The sequence below is a fragment of the Pleurodeles waltl genome, chromosome 7, assembly GCF_031143425.1.
Source record: "Pleurodeles waltl isolate 20211129_DDA chromosome 7, aPleWal1.hap1.20221129, whole genome shotgun sequence".
Taxonomy (NCBI): domain Eukaryota; kingdom Metazoa; phylum Chordata; class Amphibia; order Caudata; family Salamandridae; genus Pleurodeles; species Pleurodeles waltl.
The window spans coordinates 1337932583-1337958967 of record NC_090446.1 but is presented as its reverse complement, the minus strand read 5'-3'; the positions used below and the strand labels follow the sequence as shown (position 1 = coordinate 1337958967).

The 26385-nt window shown below is 41.2% G+C and overlaps 1 protein-coding gene across 4 annotated transcripts in view; it reads right to left on the bottom strand.

Moving 5' to 3' along the window:
* Nucleotides 1-2308: 2308 nt before the first annotated feature.
* LOC138246268 (E3 SUMO-protein ligase KIAA1586-like) overlaps nucleotides 2309-26385 on the bottom strand; it is a 41491-nt gene continuing 17414 nt past the window's right edge. For 2 of the 4 annotated variants that reach the window (XM_069200697.1, XM_069200698.1), the window contains one exon: nucleotides 2309-5174. In XM_069200697.1, coding sequence (XP_069056798.1) covers nucleotides 2776-5043 — 2268 coding nt within the window. In that variant the 5' untranslated portion in view covers nucleotides 5044-5174 and the 3' untranslated portion in view covers nucleotides 2309-2775. The remainder of the gene's footprint in view (nucleotides 5175-26385) is intronic. The other 2 variants (XM_069200696.1, XM_069200699.1) reach the window with 1 other exon arrangement.

Genomic DNA, 26385 nt, shown 5'->3' with positions numbered 1-26385 from the left:
CTTAATGAGCATATTGATTCTGTATTTTTTCTTCAGTTTAAATAAATAATTTGGGTTATTTGAATGGTTAGTGGGATTTTGCCTCAATATATTTTTTTATGGGCTAATGCACTCAATGAACTCTGGGAGGAGAGGTCACTAGGAAATCCAGTAATATATGCCAGTTTTAGTGTTTACTGTGAGGTTGTTAGGCTGTTTAAGTGTCCATGGATGATAAACCTATGCATGTGAATTAGGTGGGGGTATGTTTTGAAGATAGTATAGAAATTACATGTGTCAGGTATACTAATTATCATAGTGTTTTGAGGCAATTCAGTTGTTTCTGTACGTTGAAGTAATGTTGCCATGGTAAAACCTTTGTGAGGGTTGGGGGACCAGGGCATTGAATGCAGTTTCAGATAAGAATGCTTGTAATATCTGAAATCAGTAATGGCTGTTGTAGATTTGATTAATAGGTGTAGTGATCTTTTAGATTTTTTATGTTTTCACAATTAGGATTAATGTCACTGGATCGTTGAAGATGTCACATATGGCAATGCACATGTACAGTTTCTTTGTTATGCAGTATTTGAGTAGATGAACAAGAGTATGGGTAGGTATGAAAATGTTTGGGTTGTTTTGATATATTTTCTGTGAGTATGCAAGTGGAGCAGGGAACTGAGATACCTACATCTGTTTTCCTGTTCAGGCCCTTTATGATTTATCAATTATGGTTGATGAGTCTTGTTGCGGATTGTGAAGCATTTACTTTGAGTTAAGACGGTTATGTTGGTCTGTTTTGTTAATAGAATTTGGTAAGTATATATGTTTAGTTTTGTTTTTAGGTATTTTTTGGCAATTTTAATATTTTAATGAATTATTAAGGTGCTTCTGCTTAGATGTCTATTTTGGTTGAATATTTCTTCACTAATATGGCTTTTGAAGTTCTGATCTTTTTCCCTTTTTTATTAATGGTTGATACACAGACAGATTGATATACTTACATTCAACCTTTGCTTTTCCTTTTTGGCACTACATATTTGTCTCCTGTGCTAGTAACTAGTATATGCTTCCTATGATGTACTATCTATAAGATGTAGTGCAAGATAGATTGTTAGGTGAAGATTTTAGGTCGTAATTCAATGTAATAGATTTTCAAACTTTTCTTGGTGTTCTTTTTGTGTTGTGTTCTATTTATTCCTTTTGTTCTTGAGCCATCTATGTATTGCCCTCAAGAAGCGGATATTTGCCGAAACACGTGTTGGCAACTGTAATGGATGGCAACTTCAGCTACGTCTTGTGGATGGATACACTTTGGCAATTATAATCAATATATGATGTACATGCTATGAACATTATAGGTGCAATTATGATGTACATGTAATTAATATTATAGGTGTATTTCACTGCTGAAGATGTTATATGAGAAACAATTCTCATGATCAGACAGATAAACAGTGATTGGTCTCGTCTTTGATACAATGAATTTGCATTAATTGAATAATATATTAATTCTATTTCAATGATTTAATATTTGTGTGGTATTTATTTTATTTTTGTGTAAAGGTTTCTAGTATTGAGTTTTTCCCCCCCACAATTCTGTGGCATAGTGGAATATTTAGTCAGGGGTATAAACTGACTCCTGTGGGTGAGAGCGCAGGGCCACTTCTCTGTTATCCCATACTAACACTGTCAAAGCTGCTGTAGTTGCCTTTTCATCAACCCCCCCCCAAAAAAAGAGCACCAGTCCTTACCCTCTTCCGTAGCTGCAAAGAGGGCCTAAGAGGCACGAGGCAGAAAATGAGCAGAACAGCTTAAGTACAAGCTCTCAGAGGAAACCACTGCAGAAGACAATCTTTTTCAAGGATGATTCAACCTTTTTATCAAGAGCCACTAAAGATCATTTTGTAGCGAGATTTGTATATGCAAAGCCTACAATAATGGGATTTTTCAACTTCATATTCTGGTTTCTGGAGTTCTCGATAAGAGTCTGCAAAGAAAAAACACTGTGGCTTCACACACTCACAATTAGTATCCAACATTACTGGCGAAAAGAACATTGAATTTAAAATTAGATATTATGAATATTCTCTAAAAGAAACAGAACAGTGAGAGAAAAAAAGTGTACCAATGGGAAGCAGGTCACGTAAGGGAAACTAAGGGTCATGAAAAGGAGAATTTAAAGAAATAAGGTGAGAGGATTAGACAAGAAGGCAGACTGATACAAATACATACACACACATTTCTTTTTTTACTTCATGATGGTGCAATTTAGAGACTGGGTTAAGACGCATTCATTCCATAACAAAATCAAGGACAACTAAAATAATTGATGGCCTTAAACTGTTTTTTAAAATGAAAGTGCATAAATATTTTTAAAACACAAGGCTCTAATCTTAGCTTTATATTCCAACTATTCCATTGTATAAAATGAAACACAAGTCATCCCAGTAGCTAAAGTCAAATTTAAGTTAAGATGTATTGTTCTTTTAAAATATGCAATGCCTTGGGTAAAAGTCTGCATAAGAAATAAATTGCTTATGATGCATCTTGCGATATGACCAGTGGATGATGATTAAAACATTTTAAATCAGAGCCTCTGACATACCACCTACTATAGTAGTGTTTAAGAGAACCATTTTTGGAAGCTGCTAAAGTTTAACAGACAAGCAAGAAATCAAAACCTTTCATTAACTGCAATGTGTTTCCACCATAAATTCCTGGTCTGGAGACTCAAATATTTTTAAAGATGCGGACGGCTAGATTTTCTTTCCCTTGAACATTCCAGAGTGTCCTTTATTTATCCATTAAAGCCCATACAGCATCTAGAGGTGATGTGCTGTCTGGGTCCGCTTGTTTCCTTTCCTTACTTCTAACGTCATCAGCAGCTCTTCGCCCTTTATCAATCCATGCCTGTACATATGGGTCAGGGTTGAATTTAGTCAATGGTGGGCCAACAAGATTTAGGAACAACAAGGAAGATATAGTGTCTGTATGCAGCGATGCTCTTCCAGATGTGCATATGAGATTCAGTTGGGAAATTCCTTGCTGACACTCCACAGTGGAGATTGAAATAGTATTCACAGTTGCCAAAAGCTCATTGTAAGGTTTCTTCACTTCCTTCCCCCCTGAATCTTTATACTCTCTGTAGGCTTGAATAGTTTCATGCTTTGCAATGCCAAATCTTTCACAGAGGGATGCAATTTCACTTTCTCCATAGAGGGTAGGTAATTCCTGGGGCCAGTATTGCTTATACAGAACTTTAACTTCACTGATTAGTGCCTCAAACCGAGCTTTGCCAATAGCACCATCACCACCTCCAGTAGATAACCGCTTGCGTAAATTATCTGTAAGACTGCAAAAAAAAAGTTCATGTTCAATTTTCTTGTTTGTTGTTTTTCCTTCGTGCAGAGTCACTCCCTGAAACATGTTTTCCTTTATGGCCTGCTCACACTGTGAAGAATGCTTCCCTCGCTTGTCTACCATTGTCTCAAACGCTGCTATCTGTTTGCACAGGGCGCGATCTGCATCAATTATCGTGATGTCATGTTTTTGTAGTTCAAGAGATAACTCTGATAATGACGGTAGTGCATCATAAATGATACCAAGGTTAGTAATGAACTGTACCGAGGTGAATTCTCTACTTAAGGCAGTGTACATATTACGTGTTGTACTGTCACGAGAAGCATCACCAGCAGCAGTAATAAAGTGCTTGTAAAGAGAAGGGTAGGAGTTCCATACAGCTTCAACTGTTCTGCAGCTTGAGGAAACCCAATGAGTATCTATCACTTTACCTATTTTACTAAGCTGGATATGAAGAGCTTCTGCACATTCTTGTAGCTGCCAACTATTTTTTACTGATGCGTTAAAAAGAAAGTAAAGTTTGTCTATAAAGTTTTTGAAATTATTTGTAGCCCGAATGTCTTTCATTACCTCATTTACAATAAGTTCAAGGCGATGTGCTGAGCAGTACCAGGCTACAATATTTGGAGCAACTTTTTCTTGTAAAAGCTTCACAACACCACTTTTGCGACCACAAATAACTGATGCGCCATCACAAGTGACTGACACCAAGCATTTACTTAGAAAGCCTTCGCTTATCTCAACTGGGTGCTTTTTAAGTGCTGACAACAAACTGCTAACTACGCCTTCAGCAGACAAATCACTCAGCTCAATGAGGTCAACAAAAACATTAGCTGGAGATTTCATTTCAGCTAGCTGCATTCTCAGGTAGACAATTAAAACATTTTTTTTGTTTAACGCGGTGGTCTCATCCAGTAAAAGGCCCACTTTAGGAGATAGGGCAGTTATTTTGGCAAACATCTTTTTTTTCATTTCTAATGATATGTGCTGTTGTATGTTTGAGCAAGCCACATTGGAGTGCAAAATTCGCCCCATATCCAACCCATTCAATTGCTGGCACTCAATCTCTGCCTCAAATCCAAAGGCTGGCCTGTTCTGTTTCGCGTCTTGATAAGCTGTGCGGAATACTCTACTTGTTCTTGATAGCTGAACAGACTGGGCTTTTGCGGTTACATGCAATAATGAGTTGCCTCTTGCTTGTTCTAAGATCTTTGCAGCTGTGTTGTGTGCTTTAGTCTGTGAATGTTCGCTCATCTTTTTCCGTAATGACTTTTGTTGCTTTTCTTTATTAGCACCATATGAGCATATAGTTGACTCACTCCATTCTTTTGACAACTTTATTCCATGAAATCTCTCTGCACCACTGCAACGACTGACCTGGTGACAAATAGCACACCCAAGGGTAGTTCCAGTAACAATTAACCATGGATACTTCCATGTATAATAATTGTACTGTTCAGGATTCCACCCATTAGGAAGCTTGCATTTCTGAGAAAGAGCTGTATGTTGGTCATCAGATTCTTCATCAATGCCCTTCATTTCTGAATCGCTGTCAATCTCAATCTTCACAAAGCACAGCTCATTATCTTCTAGCAGACTGCTAGGTGTCATTTCTTCAGTAGGCATGCTGACACTACTGCTGGCAGTCTCACAGATTTGTTTTTCTCCACTTGTCCCACCCTGGCAATTTGTATCATTCATTTTAGCAAGACTTTTTGCTTTTTAAATTCTTCGCACTAGAAGACTCATTATTCTTGCCGGTACATCCAGCTCAGCTGTCCCCAGATTTTGAAAGAGATGACCATGTTGTCTTCTGAATACCTTGGGATCTGCTTTGGAAGTGAAGAAGAAAAAAGGAATAGATATAATGAGAATCCAATGCTTTTACAATAACAATATTTCATTACTCCCTGCCCCCATCCCTCCATTTGAAATCTTGGCCTCCCTTATTTGCCTGAAAATTGGTTTCTACACATCTGACACTAGCAGCCTTATTTTTGAGGAAACATGGTTAATGTAAAAGGACAGCAGGAGGAAGAAGCAGGAGGATATTTAAACTTTTCCTCCAATTTAGACTTTACAGACACGCTTCAGCATATGACAATAGAAGGAAAGATGCAGACTAAATGCGGAAAATCTGCAATAATACGATGGGTATTCAGGCAGCATTTTTACAGCACAGTACAAATTGGCAATTTTATTTTCTTCGGATCAGGCATTATGTGTATATTACACCTGCCCTAAGGTGGCAGATGTCAAGCGTATCAAGATACTTCATGCAACATCTGTGCAAAACAATCACCAGTCCCAGTTCCTGCCGGGGTAGTATAGATACAGCGTTTAGTCTCCCAGTGAAATGTCTTCCTAGTACTCCTATATGTGCCTAGGACCCACAGTGGAACCAAGTTCAGCAGCGGTGTAATGTAGAAACAGTGCTTGTTCCATGCAGTATGGCTTGCAAGACCTCCACACATTACACCAGTGAGAAAGGAGTCACTAAAAGACACACTCACCAAAACTGAAATTTACCACATTGCAAAAATGGAGGCTATGAAGCAAATTCTTCAAACTGCTTTGTAAACACTTGATAGGGGTGATGCAGGACAGCTCCTCTTCCTTTGAGATGAAGCACTTGCAGCAATACAGATGGGAGGTTTGGTGGATGAGCAGGCAAGCACCTGGAAGAACACCCCCAGATACTGAATCCCAAGGCATTCTAGAATGTGGCCTATCATAGTAGCATTATAGCTGCTAAGTCACTACTTGAAGGAGGGTTACACCTGCAGAACAACCCACTGGAAGCAACACTTGCACCATGAAGGGACTTAATTGTCAGAGCCTGGTACCGTCGAGGCAGAACAAAGAGGGGTCGGAACAGGAGCTCACAACATACCGTACGCGGCAACATACACAATTCTTATCACTGAAAACAGAATAGTCAAGAGCTGAAAAAAACATACATTTCCTAATACTGCATTATCAAGTTGACCTCTCAGACAAAAGGGATACACTGTCTGAACAGTTAATGCGACTTAAAAAACCTGCAAGTAACCCTGGGCTCCAAATGAGGTTGTAAGTGCAGGAACCTGCCCCAGATTTGAAGGGGGTAGACTGTCATATGGATGCAATTAAGTTTTGATTAATCTGTTCCTAAGTCCAGTGATGTATTGTTATACAAAAGTTCATAATGACTAACTGGTGAAGTAAAAGAGGGGACACAATAAGAGCATCATGAAAACTTACCAGAATATTCCACACACAAGAAACTATTTGTCAAATGCAGTGCGTGTGAGAGGGACCATTTAATTGCAGTCATTTTATCAGTGATTTTGTAAACATTTAAAAGATAATGGTTCGAGAGTACCAACTATTAGGACTTGAATCAATGCGAAGTGGTTTCAACCAGAACTCAGCAGCAAGGGTATAATTTGAGTCACTAGCATATAGGATTGATCTAACCCTGGAAGGCTTGACCAGGTGGTGAAATTCTGGTGTATAAATAGAATAGGGAAAGGTAGCCTATTTTATTGCCTCTACCTACTGAAAACGTTTTAGTTAACGGTTGACTGAAGTAGTTGGACAATCTAATAAGTCAACAGTAGTACAGCCTCAAGTGCAGAGACCTGGAGACCTATCGGAACGAGCAGAAATCCTGCAGGCGTTCAAAGGTCAAGAGTGGCATTATGAGCAATAATAGATACTATTTCCGTTGAAGTAAACCTGTTCAGAACTGATCTCAATAAAGTCTAAGAAAGAGCCCACAAAACAGAAGATGCAGTGGCACAACTTTCAGACAATCCAAGTGGTGCACATTAAAGTACAATTGGTGTCAGAATGCCTGACAACACTAAAATGAGGGTAGAAGGCCAGTCAAGGAAAAACAATACCCAGTTCCAACATTGCCTAAAGGAAGCAGAGGGGCTCTTGGCAGAACTCTTTCAAATATTAACAGCCAGGAAACCAATAGGCATATCAGCTTTTTTCTCTATTGAAAAATGAACAAAATACAGATTTCTCCTCTCAAACCAGATGCAGAGTGTCTTCAGATCACGCATGTTCAATTTCTAAAACAGAAACGCAATCCTACAACATACAAGAAAAGCCCACTCTGCTTTGAAGATCTCAAGATGAGATCTTCCTGTAGTTCGTTTAATACACCCACCCATGCCCCTGCGTTGCTTCTGTCCCCACATGCACCTGGGTTGCTCCCCTCTCCTGCATTGCATCCCCCCCAAACTTTTACGTTCTCCACCAAGTGTTGCTCCCTCCACCCACTTTGAAAAAAACAAACACATATTTACACATGTCCCCCCTTCTGTTACCAATTCAACTCCGATCATTAACTAAAAAGAAACAACTATTTACAATTGAATAGGTTCTGCATTTGCGAGAGTTAGAACTATTGATGTTGTAAATAACAATGTCTTTTATCTATGTGTTTTAGTTTGGAGTGTACTCTGTGAAATTGTATTTCTATGAAATATAACTTGTGTGTGGCAGAATTCAATTCCCTGGCTTTGGCACAACCTTAAAGTCTCACAGAAACGTTGCTTACTAACACGAAGTGCTATATGGAGTTGTATTACGTTCACATTAAAAAATGAAGGATTATAGCAATGTGTGGAAGAAAACCTAGAGTTTTTCAGATATTTTAAAGCAAGTACAATGAACATAACATTAAACACGTTCATGTACCTGAAAAGCTCCAGCTGCTTTTCAAGCAGTGCCAATCGTGTGCCAAACAGGAGTAGGCATAACCCAGGTGTGCAGAATTTAATAAAATATCTGCTTGTCGATTGGACAGGTTGCTTCTTAAATCTACTTGTCCTGTAAAATTATCTAATTGTCCCTTTGGTACTATGTAGTGCAGCAACAAATTATGGCAGCAATCTCATTATGTAAGAGGTCTGATAATAGTATCCCTGACTATGCCAGGGCTACTACTATAGTAGGGCTTGAATACCTGCAATTACAATCCCTACTATAGCAATTTCCTTATTTTGCCACCTTTCTGCAGAGCTACGAACTGGGGCTGGAGGAAGCAATAAGCAATAGTTCCAGGGCTAGAATGCCTTTGAGTCTGCAATCCTACTAACTTGTATGTTTTAAGGATTTTCACTAGCTTTTCTCTAATCCTTTCCTATAATTAGAAAGGTTGGAAATGTACTCCTCACAATGTCAAAAGTAGAAGTTCTTCTAGGGTTGGGAAAAAAAGTAGCTGGAAGCAAGGTGAACTTGTAAATGCTCAAAAGATTTTCACATGAGCAAATCTACACATGCATATTTGCTTGTGCTGAAATACAGGTCACAAATGTTTTCCAGGAGTACGAATTCCTGGTCTACTTCTGTAAGTTCTTGTGAATTCATGAGAGCCGCTAATTCAAAGACATATACCCTGGGCACACTTTTGTGACTTTAAGAATTGGGTCCCTAAGTAGTTCTGGCGTAAAAGACATTTTGTTTTTAATAAACTTGTATTTATCTATCGGCTGGCTTTACTGTGAGTGGTCCAGGGATGTGGAATTCCTATCGCCCGGGACATCTTGTTTGGGTTTAAGGGCAACAAGTTTTTATGTTTACTTTGTCCTTGGGACAAGTAGGCCCAACCCCCTGCAGCACAAACCCTTTGGCTGCCTGATTACAGAGAGTGGAACTCTCTGCAGTTGAGGTAATGTGTTTCCAAAAGATAATGCTGTTCGAACTTGTATTTATGGTTCATTATTTGAAAGCCTTCATTATTAGGGTGAGTGCTGTAAATAAATGTTTTAAGGTCACACCTCACTACTGACGTTGGTTCCAGTACAAAAAAAAAAAAAAAACGTGTACACACATGTTTGAAAAGTTTAGGCTATGAGGCTAAGTATAATGCTCCCAGAATGCTCTCTGATTATATGCAAATGAAGTGTCATTTAGTAAAATGTGTTGATGCATGCTAGTATTTCCCAAAAATATTTCTAATGGGAAATCAGTGTAACCATTTTCAACACGATTATGGGAAGCATGAAAATAAACAAACACTGACAAAGCCAACTGATCTGACATATTTTTATAAGTCGTTTAGTTTCATCAATGCGTGTCTTGTCTTGACATGGCTTTTGTAACACTTTATTGTTGTGGGAGCTACCAGGCCCTCAACATTGTAACAAACACTGGCAAACCCCCCCAAAAAAGTTTTTGAACTCTCTAAAAGCACACCAGCGGCATAACAAAGGCCCCGCAGCCACCCTCCAGGGGGCCCCTTCAGCACAGCACCTGCCCTGAGTGAGTCTGGAGAGGGGGGCTCCTCCATGTTCTTTACAAAGGGGCACCCTCCAGTTTAGTTACGTCACTGATTGCCACTGTAGTTCCTGACACTGAACAAAACTAATTTGTGTGGCAATATGCTCCTTGTGGAAGAGCAGAATGCGATCACTCACAGAAAAGCCGGCCGAAAGAGAGAGAAATAGAAGTTTAATAAAAACAAAATGTCTTTGTTAACACCAGACCTAATTAGGGACCAAGACCCACATGTAGGTAGCTTTTTTGCATGTTGCAAACAGCGACTTTCGCTGTTTTGCGACATGCAAAAAGCACACTGCGATGCACAAACCCAGTTTTGCGATTCAGTAACCTGGTTACCGAATCGCAAAACAGGTTTGCGACTCGCAATCAGTAAGGGGTGTTCCCTTCCTAATTGCGACTCGCAGTGCAATGTAGGATTGTTTTGTGACCGCGCACGCGGGCGCAAACCAATCGCAGTTTGCACCCATTTCAAATGGGTGCTAACACTTTCGCAAAAGGGAAGGGATCCCCATGCGACCCCTTCCCCATTGTGAATGTCACTGTAAACATTTTTTAAGAGCAGGCAGTGGTTCTGTGGACCACTGCCTGCTCTGAAAAAATTTAACGAAAACGTTTCATTTTTTCATTTTTGTTATGCATCTCGTTTTCCTTTAAGGAAAACGGGCTGCATTACAAAAAAAACTGCTTTATTGAAAAGCAGTCACTGACATGGTGGTCTGCTGTCTCCAGCAGGCCACCACCCCTGTGTGGGCCGCCATTCGCGAGGGGGTCGCAAATTGCGACCCACCTCATGATTATTCATGAGGTGGGCATTTGCGAAGCCCTTGCGAATCACAGATGGTGTCAGGGACACCATCCTACATTCGGATTTGCGACTCGCAATTTGCAGGTCGCAAATCTGAACCTACCTACATATGGCCCCAAATTCTTAAAGAAAGTCACAAAAGTGCACCCATGGTATATGTCGTACCCTATAAAATATTTGTGAACTGTATTTTAGCATGGGTAAATACGATGTGTAGATTTGCTCATGTAAAAATCTATTGAGCATTTGCAAGTTCATTTTCCCTCCAGCCACTTTCTTCCCAACCCTGGAAGAAGTTCTAATTCTGCCATTGTCAGGAGTAAATGTCCAACCTTTCTTATTGTAGGAAAATATTAGAGAGAAGCTGGTAAAAATCTTTAAAACATGCAGGTTAGTAGGTTTGCAGACTCAAAGGCATTCCAGCCCTAGAACTATTGCTTACTGCTTCCTCCAGCCCCAGTATGCAGATCTGCAGAAAGGTGGCAAAATAAGGAAATTGCTACAGTAGGGATTGAAACTGCAAGTATTCAAGCCCTACTATGGTAGTAGCCCTGGCAGAATCAGAGAGGCTATTATCAGAGCACTTACATAATGAGATTGCTGCCATAATTTGTCGCCACACTACATGGCACCAAAGGGACAAGTAGATCTTTTTACAGGACAAGTAGATTTGAGAAGCAACCTGTCCACTGGACAAGTAGATATTTTAATAAATTCCACATCCCTGGTGGTCGCATTCTGCTCTTCCACATGGTGCATTATTGGTACACAAAGTAGTTCTGTCCAGTGCCAGGAACAACCGTGGCAATCAGTGGCGTAACAAAACTCGAGGGAGCCCCCTGCAAAGAACAGGGAGGCCCCTCCAGACTCACTCAGGGCAGGTGCTTTGCTGAGGGGGTCCCCTAGATGGGAGCTCTGTGGCTTTCGTTATGCCACTGTTGGCAATGTGTGCTTTTTGAGACCAAAAACTTTTTTTTCTTTTTGCCAGTGTTTGTTACAACAGTGAGGGCCTGGCAGCTCTCAACAATAAAGTGTTACAAAAGCCATGTCAAAACAATACACGCATTGACGAAACCAAAAGACTAAAAAAAAACGTCGGATCAGTTAGGTTTGCCAGTGCTTGTTTATTTTCATGCCTCGCATAATCTTTTTGAAAATGGTTACACTGATTTTCCATCAAAATATTTCTGGGGAATCCTAGCATGCATCAACACATTTTACTAAATTAGATTTCAAAGATAACACTTAAAATTCCATAGTAGCTAAACGTTTTTTTCCCTACATTTTATTTTGAAAGCGAAGAATCATCACTCTTGCTTACAAGTTTCTGCAAACATTTGCATCTAATCAGAGAGCATTCTAGGAGCACTGCACTTAGCCTCATATTGTTAAATTTTTCAAACGTGTGTGCACGTTTTTTTTTTTATTAGAACCACTGTCAGTAGTGCAGTGTGACCTTAAAATGTTTATTTACAGCACTCATCCTAATAATGAAGGCTTTTCATTAATGAGTCATAAATACAAGGTCAACCAGCATTAAGATATGGACACACATTACCTCAACTGCAGACAGTTCCCTTCTCTGTAACCTGGCAGCCAGCGGGTTTGTGCTGCAGGGGGTTGGGCCTACTTGTCCCAAGGTCAAATTAAACATGAAAACTTGTTGCTCGACCCCACAAAAATATGTCCCAGGCGTTGGGCAATAGGAATTCCATATCCATGATAACCGTACCGGACACTTGGCCTTGCCCCTAGACGACAGGTGCAAAGGCACCGGACGCTTGCGCCTATGCATAATTTAATTTGAAGCCACCTTGCTGGTCTTGAAATGCTGTCCTTCATGTCAAATACAAACGTAATCACGTGCCCTGATAGAAAGGTATGGCATAGTGTTATCAACAGCCAGCCGCCAGGCTTCCCAAAAATGCAGATTTACAGTGCCAGGAAGGCCCCACCCGGGCAGGAACTGCTACAGCTGTAAAACAACAAGTCTTCACTCCATGGAGCAGATCTGCTTTACTGAGGGGCAAAGCAGTGAAGAAAGCCAAAACGGTTAAATATAAATGCTATGGGAGTTCAAAGCGAGCCATTGGCAAGTTGCAGCCACGTAAAAAAACAAAGTATAGAACGCAAAAAAGGATACAGCGGCAGAGAAAACCATTGTAATTAGGAACAGAGAAGCAGGGCGAGTAACACAGGAACACACAATGAAACAGAATAGTGTAGAGAACAGAAGAAAAGAAACCAGATGTGCAGAGCACAGGAATAAAAAAGAAATGTAGCAGCAAAGAAACAAGAAGAGAGGAGTGGGCATACGCATGACGCAAAGCAGAACAAGTAACGTGAAGAAAGGATCACAGCCGGGATTGAAGGCAAAACTGAAACCAGACGAGATGAGGGGCCATCACACGCTGTAACAGGAGGAAACGTAAACATAGTGTGATGGCAAACAAAAATGTTCTCTTCGTGAAATCGCCTGGGAGGGAACTAAGCACACAAAGGAGGGGCATTTAGAAAAATGCACCAATAAAAAGGAATCTTTTAAGATAAGCACAACAAAGAACGAACGGCAAGAGTGGGCATGGTTAAAGCCCATAGACTGAAAACAGCATGTCTTGTAGACAGCACTGCACGCTGCCTAGGCTCGACCTAAAAAAAAGGGGGGCACAACAAGCCTTTTTTTTTTTTAAATAACAAAAAAAAAAATCTTCAGCAATGCATTGCAGCATCAGGATACTGCGCCTGAGGCTAAAACCATTAGCAAAAGAATAGATCCCAAAGGCAAGATCTACTGCCTTTGTAAAATCTTGTTGCCATGGAAACTCTCCCTACACCAGTGAGAGGAATGGTGTCCAGAATTTAATAACTTTTTCAACCCCCAAGGTCCTTTTCTTATTATAAGTAATTTGCTACTCAGTACTATGCACTAATTTAATCCTCAGAAAGATAAAGTGGTCCGTTTCTCATTGCACTCCTAGTTCAAGGCATAAAGGGGCATCTGGATGTATTAAGCTATCCAGACATTGCATGTCCCAGTGTACAAACCTAAATATGCATCAAATATTTCTAACTCTTATTGGGGAAGTGGTATGGATCCGATCTCATTAGAAAACTAGGGTATTATCAGCATACTTCGATACTATAAGCATTGGAGCACCTACCGCGATACCCCAATTGGCCACTGGCCAACAAACATCTGAGAAGGCATGACAGGAGATCTATTCTGGAACAAATAGAAGCGGGTGAAGGGGACATCTTGTCTCGTCCTTTGACCCACACTCCAGGGCGCTACATGGGTAATTAGTCCATATAGATCTAATTTCCTTCATAGTTTTGTGTTTAAAAAAAAAAAAAAAAAAAACACAAACAGCTCTGTTATTGAATGCTTTCGCTACATCAATTACAGCTAACCCAAAGTTGATGTCAGCCTCTTCTACTTGGGTAGGATATGTCAGATAACCCCAGTTTTGCATGGTGGTACAAAGTTACAAAGATCACAGTGAATTAGGTCTTCTATTACCTTAATTATGCTGGTGGTCTCTCTCCAGGTTATATATATATATATATATATATATATATATATATATATATATATATATATATATATATATATATTTTCAAAAAAAAAAAAAAAGAACAAAGGTTACAGAGATGTTATAGTTAGGATCTGAATTTACCTGCACAAAACCTTAGAAATTCAGCAGTTATAGTTAGAGTTATTTCAAATAACTATAACTCGTGCCCTAAGGTAACTATGACTCGTGCACTCTTCATGCAGTTTTCTGATCAATTATTTTATTGTAAATGGTGCAGTGATGATACCAAAGAAGGTGTTATCAGTGAAATAAAATGTGGAGTAATTAGCAATGCATGGCAAAGGCGTGAGTTATAGTTACCTTAGGGGAAGAGTTATAGTTATTTGAAATAACTACAACTGCTGAATTTCTACGGTTTTGTGCGAGTAAATTCAGAACCTAACTGTAAAGTCCCTGTAACCTTGGGCTAAGATGGCTGTGAGCACAGGCCTGGTATAAGAAAGTCGTTGTTTTAGCCCTGTTCACCTTAATTGTTTCTGACTGATATATGTGGTAACTGACTGAGATTGTGCCCTGGGCTCTGCTGGCCAGGGCCAGTGCTCTGATGAAAAAGGCTATAATTACAATTAGCAATGACAGTCCCCCTGTAAGTCTCTAGTATATAATAAGGCAAAGGGGATTCAAACTACCTAGAAGTCCCTAGTATATAATAGAGCAGGAATGTTTAGGGGCCCAATAGATTTCCTGCCCTGGAACGTGCACTGTTGTGTTGCCTACTGTCAATTTTAAAGGCAGTCCTGCTTTGCAGACTGTCTTTAAAAGTAAAAATTATGCAAATTGGACTTTAGAATTAAAGTGCTACTTTTCTGTATTTGTACATATGTCTCCCCTAGGTGCCCCAGAGGTGGAGTGCCATATCACTATAAGCAGGGGCATTATAAAAGATCTTTTGTATGACCTGGTGAGGGAAAAACTGCCATTTTCATTTTTCCCCTGTTGTAGATACCTAGCTCCTTAGGCTAACACTGGAATATTTTAAGTACAACTATTGCTAGGAAGCAGCTAGAGATGAAGAACTGCTCCTGCTGCACACTGGGAGCTTCAGCCCTGAGGACTTAGCCTTGCTTCTAAAAGTATTAGGGAGTGGACGCCCTGAAAACAATAGGTTAACACAGCTTCCCTGCACCATCCCCATCAAGACGTCCCCAGTCTGGTATGCATCCAGTGGACTTTTAAGGATTTGGCCAGGTGCATTGTAAGAATCGTGGTCCAAACTTCCAAGGACTATCTCAGAGATTCTAGACCCTTGGGTTTGTGTTTTAGACACTTTGGACCCTCAAACAGGAGCTTCAGAAGTTTGTAGCATCTTATGGAAAAAGCTTGGTAAGGTAACCGACCCGTCGACGAGAGCCAAGCCACCGCCGATGAACCACGACCCGGCCTGAATTTCAGGTTTGTCCCATCGAAGCTCCTGAGCTTTTCCCCGTCGACAAGACTTTCAGTTGACCAGGAGCTCACAATGAGCCAAGCTAACGACGTTGCATCGGAACTAAGCCTGACATGGAGCCTCATCAGACGGCGAGAGAAACAGCTCTAGAAAAATTACTATGTCCGAAGGTAAAACTTTGACCGAGGCCTCCTGCTCAGTGTATCCTAGCAGGGCTCCGTTGCGGTCGGGCTCAAATTGTGACTTGGTTCTGGTCTAGCACGACCAGATGTCGCTGGTTGGTGCTATTGGCTTTTAAGCACTAGAAAGCAGATTTTTTTTTCATTTAGTCTTTACAAATTCATATCTCCGGTCCCCTATACTGGCTTTTTGTCATTTTGGTGTCATTTTAAAGATTAAAATATTTCTTATTTTTATAAATTGGTATGGGATTTTTTTGTGTCCCATCTTACTTATTTACTGTACTTGTGTATTTAAATGCTTTACATACCTGTCACCTAAGTTAAGCTTGCGTGCTCGCAACCAGCTACCAGGGGATGAGCCAGGGGCTGATGTATTAAAACCCTGACTGGACTTTATGTTGGGGTGGTGCCCTTGTTACTACGGTTAGGTGAATGCTTATCCCTACTAATAATCCATCCTCCAACACCTGGCAATTAAGATATGAACACTGAACTCCTTTTTATGTCATAGTGTAAGTATTGTCTGTTACGGAGCACAAGGGCGTTCTCTACTCATTTACAGGGATAACAATCTCTATGTTGCTTCTGGCAATAATGCACGTACGTACATTTGCCAAGCGCATCAACATCTTTCCTACTGCACTTTTAACTTCAAGTGCATGTCCCCGCATCATGGCCTAGACATGGAAGCCAGTGTTCATGCGTGGTGATCGTCTTTTGGGGCCTGATGCAGTTTATTTAAAATCCTCTCATTCTACTGATTTAATGCTTTCTATTTAGTTGCCTTGGCAAAGGCATGATCCTAGACTGGTTACGTTGTATTGATCTACAACATCTTTAATTTCTTTGAAAAAAGTATTGCCTAGTGGTACTTTCAGCATTAGTGGCCGTGAAGGTAGATGTAGTAACGGATTCACAAGAAGCCTTTTTGTGGTTTCAGGTTGTTGAGTTTATTCTTGAGAAATAAACGCGATCCTCCTCCCTCGGCCAGCTGACACCAACTGCTGCAATAGGAACGATCGCTCGCCCACATTCCACTACCGTAAACAATAGAATACAACACATCCCCCTCCCTTCCGATCTTCCCAAAACACCCACGCGCACAAAACAAAAACACAAAACTGAGAATAACAAGATACTAATATAGCAACACAGCAAAATTAATTAACCTAATAATGATGTTAATAACTGAAAAGCAAACATAAACTTAGATACTGTTCAAACAAACTGAATATAATCTCTTAGATAACCAGGCGGTCTGCGAACCCTTGGGTTGCGACCACCATTTGTGGTGCTATCAATGGAAACAGGTTCTGCTGAACCAGAAACTGCTCCCTCCTGAACACACTCCGTACCACTCGTAATCGGACTATGCAACACTTGCTCTGCAGCCCCAGAAGAATTTTCATCCGACTTGGTAATGAACTCTTTATCACTCATGAACATAAAACTATTGTAATCCCTACCAAAAGAATAATTGTCCTTAAACACCACCTCACCTTCTTCCCTCTTTTGGTAGAGCGCAACCTTCCTTTTATTCCATTTGTCCCTATTTTCCAACTCAACATGATTAGCTCCCACCTTTCTGACTTTAAAAGGACCCCAGAATTTAGAAAGACCACCAACAACTCTGCCATGCCTGATCTTCACCCAATCACCTTCCTCAATATCATTTTTCCTTGTTTCTTTGTTTACATACTGTGTATTCAGGGATGTGGAATTCCTATCGCCCGGGACATCTTGTTTGGGTTTAAGGGCAACAAGTTTTTATGTTTACTTTGTCCTTGGGACAAGTAGGCCCAACCCCCTGCAGCACAAACCCTTTGGCTGCCTGATTACAGAGAGTGGAACTCTCTGCAGTTGAGGTAATGTGTTTCCAAAAGATAATGCTGTTCGAACTTGTATTTATGGTTCATTATTTGAAAGCCTTCATTATTAGGGTGAGTGCTGTAAATAAATGTTTTAAGGTCACACCTCACTACTGACGTTGGTTCCAGTACAAAAAAAAAAAAAACGTGTACACACGTTTGAAAAGTTTAGGCTATGAGGCTAAGTATAATGCTCCCAGAATGCTCTCTGATTATATGCAAATGAAGTGTCATTTAGTAAAATGTGTTGCTAGTATTTCCCAAAAATATTTCTAATGGGAAATCAGTGTAACCATTTTCAACACGATTATGGAAAGCATGAAAATAAACAAACACTGACAAAGCCAACTGATCTGACATATTTTTATAAGTCGTTTAGTTTCATCAATGCGTGTCTTGTTTTGACATGGCTTTTGTAACACTTTATTGTTGTGGGAGCTACCAGGCCCTCAACATTGTAACAAACACTGGCAAACCCCCCCCAAAAAAAGTTTTTGAACTCTCTAAAAGCACACCAGCGGCATAACAAAGGCCCCGCAGCCACCCTCCAGGGGGCCCCTTCAGCACAGCACCTGCCCTGAGTGAGTCTGGAGAGGGGGGCTCCTCCATGTTCTTTACAAAGGGGCACCCTCCAGTTTAGTTACGTCACTGATTGCCACTGTAGTTCCTGACACTGAACAAAACTAATTTGTGTGGCAATATGCTCCTTGTGGAAGAGCAGAATGCGATCACTCACAGAAAAGCCGGCCGAAAGAGAGAGAAATAGAAGTTTAATAATAACAAAATGTCTTTGTTAACACCAGACCTAATTAGGGACCAAGACCCACATGTAGGTAGCTTTTTTGCATGTTGCAAACAGCGACTTTCGCTGTTTTGCGACATGCAAAAAGCACACTGCGATGCACAAACCCAGTTTTGCGATTCAGTAACCTGGTTACCGAATCGCAAAACAGGTTTGCGACTCGCAATCAGTAAGGGGTGTTCCCTTCCTAATTGCGACTCGCAGTGCAATGTAGGATTGTTTTGTGACCGCGCACGCGGGCGCAAACCAATCGCAGTTTGCACCCATTTCAAATGGGTGCTAACACTTTCGCAAAAGGGAAGGGATCCCCATGGGACCCCTTCCCCATTGTGAATGTCACTGTAAACATTTTTTCAGAGCAGGCAGTGGTTCTGTGGACCACTGCCTGCTCTGAAAAAATTAAACGAAAACGTTTCATTTTTTCATTTTTGTTATGCATCTCGTTTTCCTTTAAGGAAAACGGGCTGCATTACAAAAAAAAAACTGCTTTATTGAAAAGCAGTCACGGACATGGTGGTCTGCTGTCTCCAGCAGGCCACCACCCCTGTGTGGGCCGCCATTCGCGAGGGGGTCGCAAATTGCGACCCACCTCATGATTATTCATGAGGTGGGCATTTGCGAAGCCCTTGTGAATCACAGATGGTGTCAGGGACACCATCCTACATTCGGATTTGCGACTCGCAATTTGCAGGTCGCAAATCTGAACCTACCTACATATGGCCCCAAATTCTTAAAGAAAGTCACAAAAGTGCACCCATGGTATATGTCGTACCCTATAAAATATTTGTGAACTGTATTTTAGCATGGGTAAATACGATGTGTAGATTTGCTCATGTAAAAATCTATTGAGCATTTGCAAGTTCATTTTCCCTCCAGCCACTTTCTTCCCAACCCTGGAAGAAGTTCTAATTCTGCCATTGTCAGGAGTAAATGTCCAACCTTTCTTATTGTAGGAAAATATTAGAGAGAAGCTGGTAAAAATCTTTAAAACATGCAGGTTAGTAGGTTTGCAGACTCAAAGGCACTCCAGCCCTAGAACTATTGCTTACTGCTTCCTCCAGCCCCAGTATGCAGATCTGCAGAAAGGTGGCAAAATAAGGAAATTGCTACAGTAGGGATTGAAACTGCAAGTATTCAAGCCCTACTATGGTAGTAGCCCTGGCAGAATCAGAGAGGCTATTATCAGAGCACTTACATAATGAGATTTCTGCCATAATTTGTCGCCACACTACATGGCACCAAAGGGACAAGTAGATCTTTTTACAGGACAAGTAGATTTGAGAAGCAACCTGTCCACTGGACAAGTAGATATTTTAATAAATTCCACATCCCTGGTATTACATACAACACCATTCCATAACCATGCTGGCAGTAATTTCGAACCTGCCTTCCTTCCCCTCATTCTTTCAAATGGGGTTGTATCTGTAGACTTATTTAACGTAGTACAGTGGGCCCAAACCATCTCGTTCACAATCTCCTTAACATCTTTTCCACTCTGCACCCCCATTAAAATTGTGCCTTTCACCAATCTGTTTATTCTCTCTACCATTCCATTGGCTTGAGGATTATATAGAGCAGTACGTTTATGAATGATCCCCGAGTTTTCTAAAAACCTCTTCATTTCATGAGAAGTAAGTTGAGTTCCATTGTCTGTTATTAGGATTCTGGGAAGACCTTCTTCCAGAAAAACTTCCCTCAACACTTCAATAGTGCTCTTGGTGGTAATTTCACGTACAAATCTTACGACCACCCATCTAGAGTACACATCAACCATGATCACTGCATTTTTGTATGCATTTCCTACACCCTGCATGGGACCAATGAAATCTAAACACACACTCCACCACGGTAACCCAGGATCTTCAATATGGCCTTGAAATCCATGCACACCAGTTTTCAACCTTTTTTCGCTCTCTTTACATGTTGCACAATCTACAACCCACCTTGAGATCATATCATCCATGCCAGGCCACCAAAAGTGTTCCCTAACTCTCTTCTTAGTAATGGTTTGACCCAAATGACCCTCATGGGCCAACACAAAAATCCTCTTTCTTAGACCTTCTGGTGGAATAAACTTGTCATTTCTCATAAGCAATTGTGAATCTAGAACAGATAACTCATCCACCAATTTTATATAAGGTCTCACGGAAGGAACAACCGTGCTGTCTCTCCTTTTACCTTCTAAAATCATGCGTATAACACCCTTGAGTACTGAGTCTCTCTCCATACACGTCCTCCACTCCTCTGACGAAAACGTGCCTTCGCCCAACTCCTCAATGTCACTCAACCAAGCCACTGCTCCTTCTTGTCCTTGAAGTATATCCTCACCCTTGACCAAACCCTCTACAGGGAGTCTAGAGAGGCAATCTGCCCGAGCATTTTCCCAACCGGGAATATAACTCATACTGAAGCGATATTCTTGGAGTCTAGCAGCTAATCTCGCAAGCCTAGCGGAACCTTTACCCGCACCACCAGGACTCAACACTTTGAGTAATGGTTTGTGATCGGACCGTAAAGTAAAATCTATGCCCCAAAGAAAGGTTCTGAAATACTCAACAGACCACACAGCCGCCAAAGCCTCGCGTTCAATAACAGAATAATTCCGTTCACACTCCGTTAAAGACCGCGATGCAAAAGCCACAGTAGCTTCTTTCCTTTTACTTACTTGAGACAGTACGGCTCCCAAACCACAAGCACTCGCATCCACAGTCAAGATTGTCCTTAGATGAGTATCAAAAGGAGACAGAATACCAGCTCCACAAATATCTTCCTTTACCATATCAAACGCACATTGTTGCTCCTTTCCCCACTTGAAGTTGGACCCCTTCCTCAGCAACATTCTTAAACTTTCAGTTTTCCTTGCAAAATTCCCAACAAACTTGTTGTAATATTCTATAAAACCCATAAATGAGCGCAACTGATCTTTAGTACTAGGAATGGGTGCTGACCGAATGGCAACTAATAAGTCTTTTTTGGGTCTGTACCCATCTCCAGATACTGTATGGCCTAAGTAATCAATTTCCTCCACCAAAAATGTACACTTGTCTCTCCTCAATGTCAGACCACTCTCTTTCAATTTGTTAAGAACAGCTTTAAGAACCGAATTATGTTCACTTACTGTTTGACCAAAAATTAAAATGTCATCTTGAAAATACAACACATTATGTAATCCCGAAAACATGCTCGACATGACTCTCTGAAACACACTTGCTGCAGAGGACAGCCCAAATGGCATTCTGGTGAACTGAAATGTACCTTCCATGGTCACAAAAGCAGTGAGGGCACGAGACTCATCATGTAATCTAATTTGGTGGTAAGCACTCCTCATATCCAATTTTGAAAAAAACCTCCCCCCTTTGAGAAGAGCCAAGAGTTCATTTATGTTTGGAAGAGGAAAGGAGTCTGTGACTACACATTTATTCAAACTGCGTAAATCCACACAGAAACGAAGCTTGCCATCCTTTTTTTTTGTAATGACAACTGGTGAAACCCAAGGTGAGGCCTCAACAGGTTCAATTATGCCCTGATCTATCATAGTTTGCATTAATTTCTTCACTTCTTCTCTCACCACTAACGGTATTCTCCTCACTTTGTGTTTCATGGCCACGGCACCATCTTCCAACACTATTTTGTGGACATACCCTCTCAACTCCCCCAACTTCTCATCAAACACAGCATTAGCATCATCAAGAATTTTCTCTAAAGGTTCATCTTCTACTATCAAAACCTTATTGTCAGAATGAGGGTCAATGATGATGTGCAACGATTTTCAAACTTAATGCTAGAAGTAAAGTAGCCTACAACATCAATCTCCACCCCTTGATACCCTCTAGGATTAATATCTTTAGGTAACAAAGAAATATCATGCCACAACTCAAGCCACAATGACCTTGGAACAATAGTATACAGTGAGCCCGAGTCCACCATTAGTTCCACTTCTTTGTCGGCTATAGTAAAGCTTCCTTTCGGCCTGGTTTTTCTCCCTTTGTCTGTTCCAGAAGTCTGAACAAGTAAGATGCGGTCATTATCGCAGCCTTCTTCCGCCGGATCAGCTACAGCAACTCTCGTTTTGAAGCTGTCTTTACACATTCGTGCAAAATGCCCCTTGCGACCACACTTCCTGCAGTCTTTATTAATAGCAAAACACCATTTAGCAACGCTGGTATGCGCAACGCTCCCACACCGTGCGCAAACTTTAGGCGAATCTCTTGATCCATGTTTGCTATTTGAAGTACCACTGTGCTTGAACTGATTAGGTTTCTTAGATATCACAGCAACTTCCTCTCCACCTTCACTGCTTCCATTCCCTTTTTTGTTCATCTCTCGCATGCACAAATCTGACTCTTCTACAATCTTCGCGATGGAAATTGCATCTTTCAGGGAAGGGTTCTTCGCAGCCCATAACCGCTCTTGCATTTTTTTTACTCCTGCACTGTACAATTAATTGGTCTCGAATTAGCTCATCAGACATAGGACCAAATTTGCACTTCACTGATAGTTCACGTAAACTAGAGACAAAGTCTTCTAACGATTCTCCATCCTTTTGTGGCCTGGTATAAAACTTGTAACGGGACAACACTATATTTTCTTCCTTGGCAAATCTCTTTTCAAAACGTAGTTTCGCCTCTTCATAGACATCACCCAGTTGTCCATCGTCATTACGAATTTCTGGTAAATATTTAAAAATATGATGAGCTTCTCTGCCAACTGTACTTAATAATAATGCTTTCTTTCTGTGCTCAGAGAAATTTTGCCCATCTAATGCCACCAAGTAGTTTTCAAATAGATCAATCCATTCTTCCCATTGTACAGAGGGTTGCACTTTGTTATCCAAAAATGGTGCCGGAATATTTATAGCAGAAGCCATGACAACATTGAATTAAAAGTGTCAGTGTGGTTGCTAAGAACTTTTCCTTATCTAAGGAACCAGTAGTGTGCTTTCTTCTAATCACCAAAATAGGGCAGGGCTTGTAACTCCCTCGGTTCACACTGTGATTTCTCACAACAGCGTCAAAAGAGACAGGCAAATTGGAAGAGGAAACAAATTACCATGTGAAAAAACACACATTCCTCCTTGACGACATTCCGCTCGTGAACTCCATAGCATCATCCATAGCACGTCTGCTAGCACACTTGGATTCGTTGGGACCGCGTTTATTCCACTACAGCTGGCACTCGTCGCCAAAATGTAGTAACGGATTCACAAGAAGCCTTTTTGTGGTTTCAGGTTGTTGAGTTTATTCTTGAGAAATAAACGCGATCCTCCTCCCTCGGCCAGCTGACACCAACTGCTGCGGTAGGAACGATCGCTCGCCCACATTCCACTACCGTAAACAATAGAATACAACAGTAGACTAGCAAGGCACGGTCCTTTGTAGTAAGCAGTTGCAAAGGCAAATGATCTGATGAGTATTTGGCTATGTAGGGAACCTCCTCATTTCTCTATTGCTCAAGCTGGTAAACAAGAACGTAGCCCATTCTACTGTTGGCACCAAGGGTAGCTTAATTACAAAAGTTAGTTATCTCTAAGGTTAGTCTGGTGTTCCCTTTTCATTTTGAATGGTTGCACACAAGGTAATGAGCACTCATTTTAATGGTTATCCGAAAGCACCTAATATTACTGAGGTGTTCATTGATGCGAGTCTTAATTGGTCTTGTGGTCATGCCAATACAGCATAACCCACATGGACATATAATGTGGTAGATGCAATTCTTTGGCAGTTAGTATGCCGTTGGGCATTGCAGCACCAGCCCAATGAGGAGCAGGTGCAAAGATGAAGCACTGTACCTTTTGGGGGGTGAGGGCACTTGCTTCTAGAAGCAGATGCTCCTGGTGACTATTACAGGTCTCTAGTAAATCACCTGGATTTATCAAAGACATATCAAAACAGTATACTCAGGTTGAAGTTCTATTCAGACAGAGAAGACAGTATACTGGACCGGGATTCTCCTTGTCCTCTCATTATTATAGGACTACTGGAATTAGGGACAGGCAGGTACAGATAATAAAAGCGGGCAGCCAGCATAACTTGCCCATTTCTCAGACTTGGTGCAGATTAGAGCTGTGCTTTCCTTTAGCCAGTGGCCACTCATCCTTGATTTAAATTAGACTACATCTCTCCAAATTTAGCTGCTGAACTGAGTGCCAAGAGATGAAATCAGGTAACTGAAAAGAAACAAACCTATCCTTCTCAAACTTAGAAGGCTTGCTCTGCTTCTGTTATGTTCAAAAATCTAAGGGGCAGCATGAAGGATGGCACAACATTCTCAATTAGTGATTTACGACACTTGATAAGCTGTGCTTAGCTACCACATTTTATATGATTCTGGAGTTTGGGAATTGTGTGGAAGCTATAACTAGAATTACCTGCTAAGCTCGAGCGGACATCTGCAATACGTATAAATTACTAGGTGCCTCATCTAGGGTATTCAGTCTATTTCTGAATGATGCAGCTTCAGAAGGCTAAAGAAACTGGACAAGGTATAAATAAACAGCCAAAATGTTTAAGTTGCAGTCCTAAAGATCGCCAGAGAGCTTGCAGAGGTCCATTTGAACTAATAGTAGACTTCAACATGAACCGCCTGTCAGGGAAAAACATTAGAGATTGGGGTCCAGTGCAGACTGTACACAAGAGCAAATCCATCCATATCACCCAAGAACAGGCTTACAGTTAGAGGAAATCCCTCAAAGAATGCTATTACCCAGGGAGTGCTCTCCAGACTATCGTGAAAAAAACAGCTACCATCATCCATTCACTAATTAACTGTAAGTAGATATCTTTAGGTCTTGGCTCCAGATGGTACGTATGGCTGCCTCAAACCGACACAGCTCTGGGGCTTCAGCCCGCCCATAAGCTTGCCATTTGCTGGCACCTCTGCGCTCCATTTTTAGTTATCACCATTTGACGGGCATGTATACGTGATGCCTCCACTGGTGATTAGCTCTCCCAGAACCAGTCAGGTATGGTAAACCCACGCAGCAGACAATTTTTAGCTTTTGTTTCATGACAATTTTTTTTTTTTTTAATGGGTGACCGTTCTGCCACACATTAGAAGCTCTGTAGTGCCGACTTTATTATTTTTTTGTACTATTGCCTGCCACTGCCATTTTGTTTAGCATACTTTCACCCCTCTGTTCTTGCTTACATATACACACACACCCTCCTTCACTCTTCGTCACAACTTTACCGCCCGTCCAGCTCAGCACAACAATGTATTATTAAGCTACAGCTTGCAAGAATCTAAATGTTTATTTCTTTAAATACAAGTATTGTAGCAGCCGAGTGGGCTGCGCAACCTGTAGCTCAAAGGTCTTGACGGGGCTGATTTTGCAGTTCGTCGGTCCCAGGCAGATAACAGAATCTTGCAGCGACTAATGAATATGCAATGGCTGGCTGGAAAAGGGCTTTGCAGCCAGAGAATGGGAAGATGTGTACAACATGGTTGCCGCTTTGTATGCCCTGTTTATCACATTTCCTCCCGTCAGCAGAATTGTCCGTTTTAGGGAAATCTTGTAAGCCACAGAAAGCGACAGTCCCACCAAACAGGTATTGTCCTTAGATTCTGCAGGTATTACAGTTAAAAGAGCAGCTGGGGTTCTGAACCCTGTTAGTTGGCCCAAGATTTTGTGCGTTAGCGTGCACTTGTGTATGTCCTCTTACCTGCATGTAGTCCCCTGCTTTAAATTGCCCACCACAGTCCTATAATTTGGCTAATAAAAGTGAGTGGGGTTTTGCTAAGAAGCTAAAATTTGAGATATGTGGTCTCTACCTAGGAGCATTTCCTGATGCAGTTGGCATTGTATCACTTTTGGTCATTGACCTCTTGTTGGCCTGGTTCCTCTTGGTTGCCCTGGTCTTGATCTTCTTGGTTGTTCGGGTTCTCATGGTAGCCCTAATGGTACTAGTCTCCCTAGTTGCTATTCCCATCTGGGCCTCTTTGTCATGCTAATCCTCTTGATCATCCTTGTGGTTGTGTACTGGTCCTCATTCACCTTCTGTTCTTGATCCTTTGGGTCCTCCTTCTCATGGTCTGGTGAATGTACCCAATTGTCCCAGTCTCATAGTCTTCCCGTTGGTTATCGCGCCCCTCTTGTTCCTCCTGGTTTTCACGTTACCATTC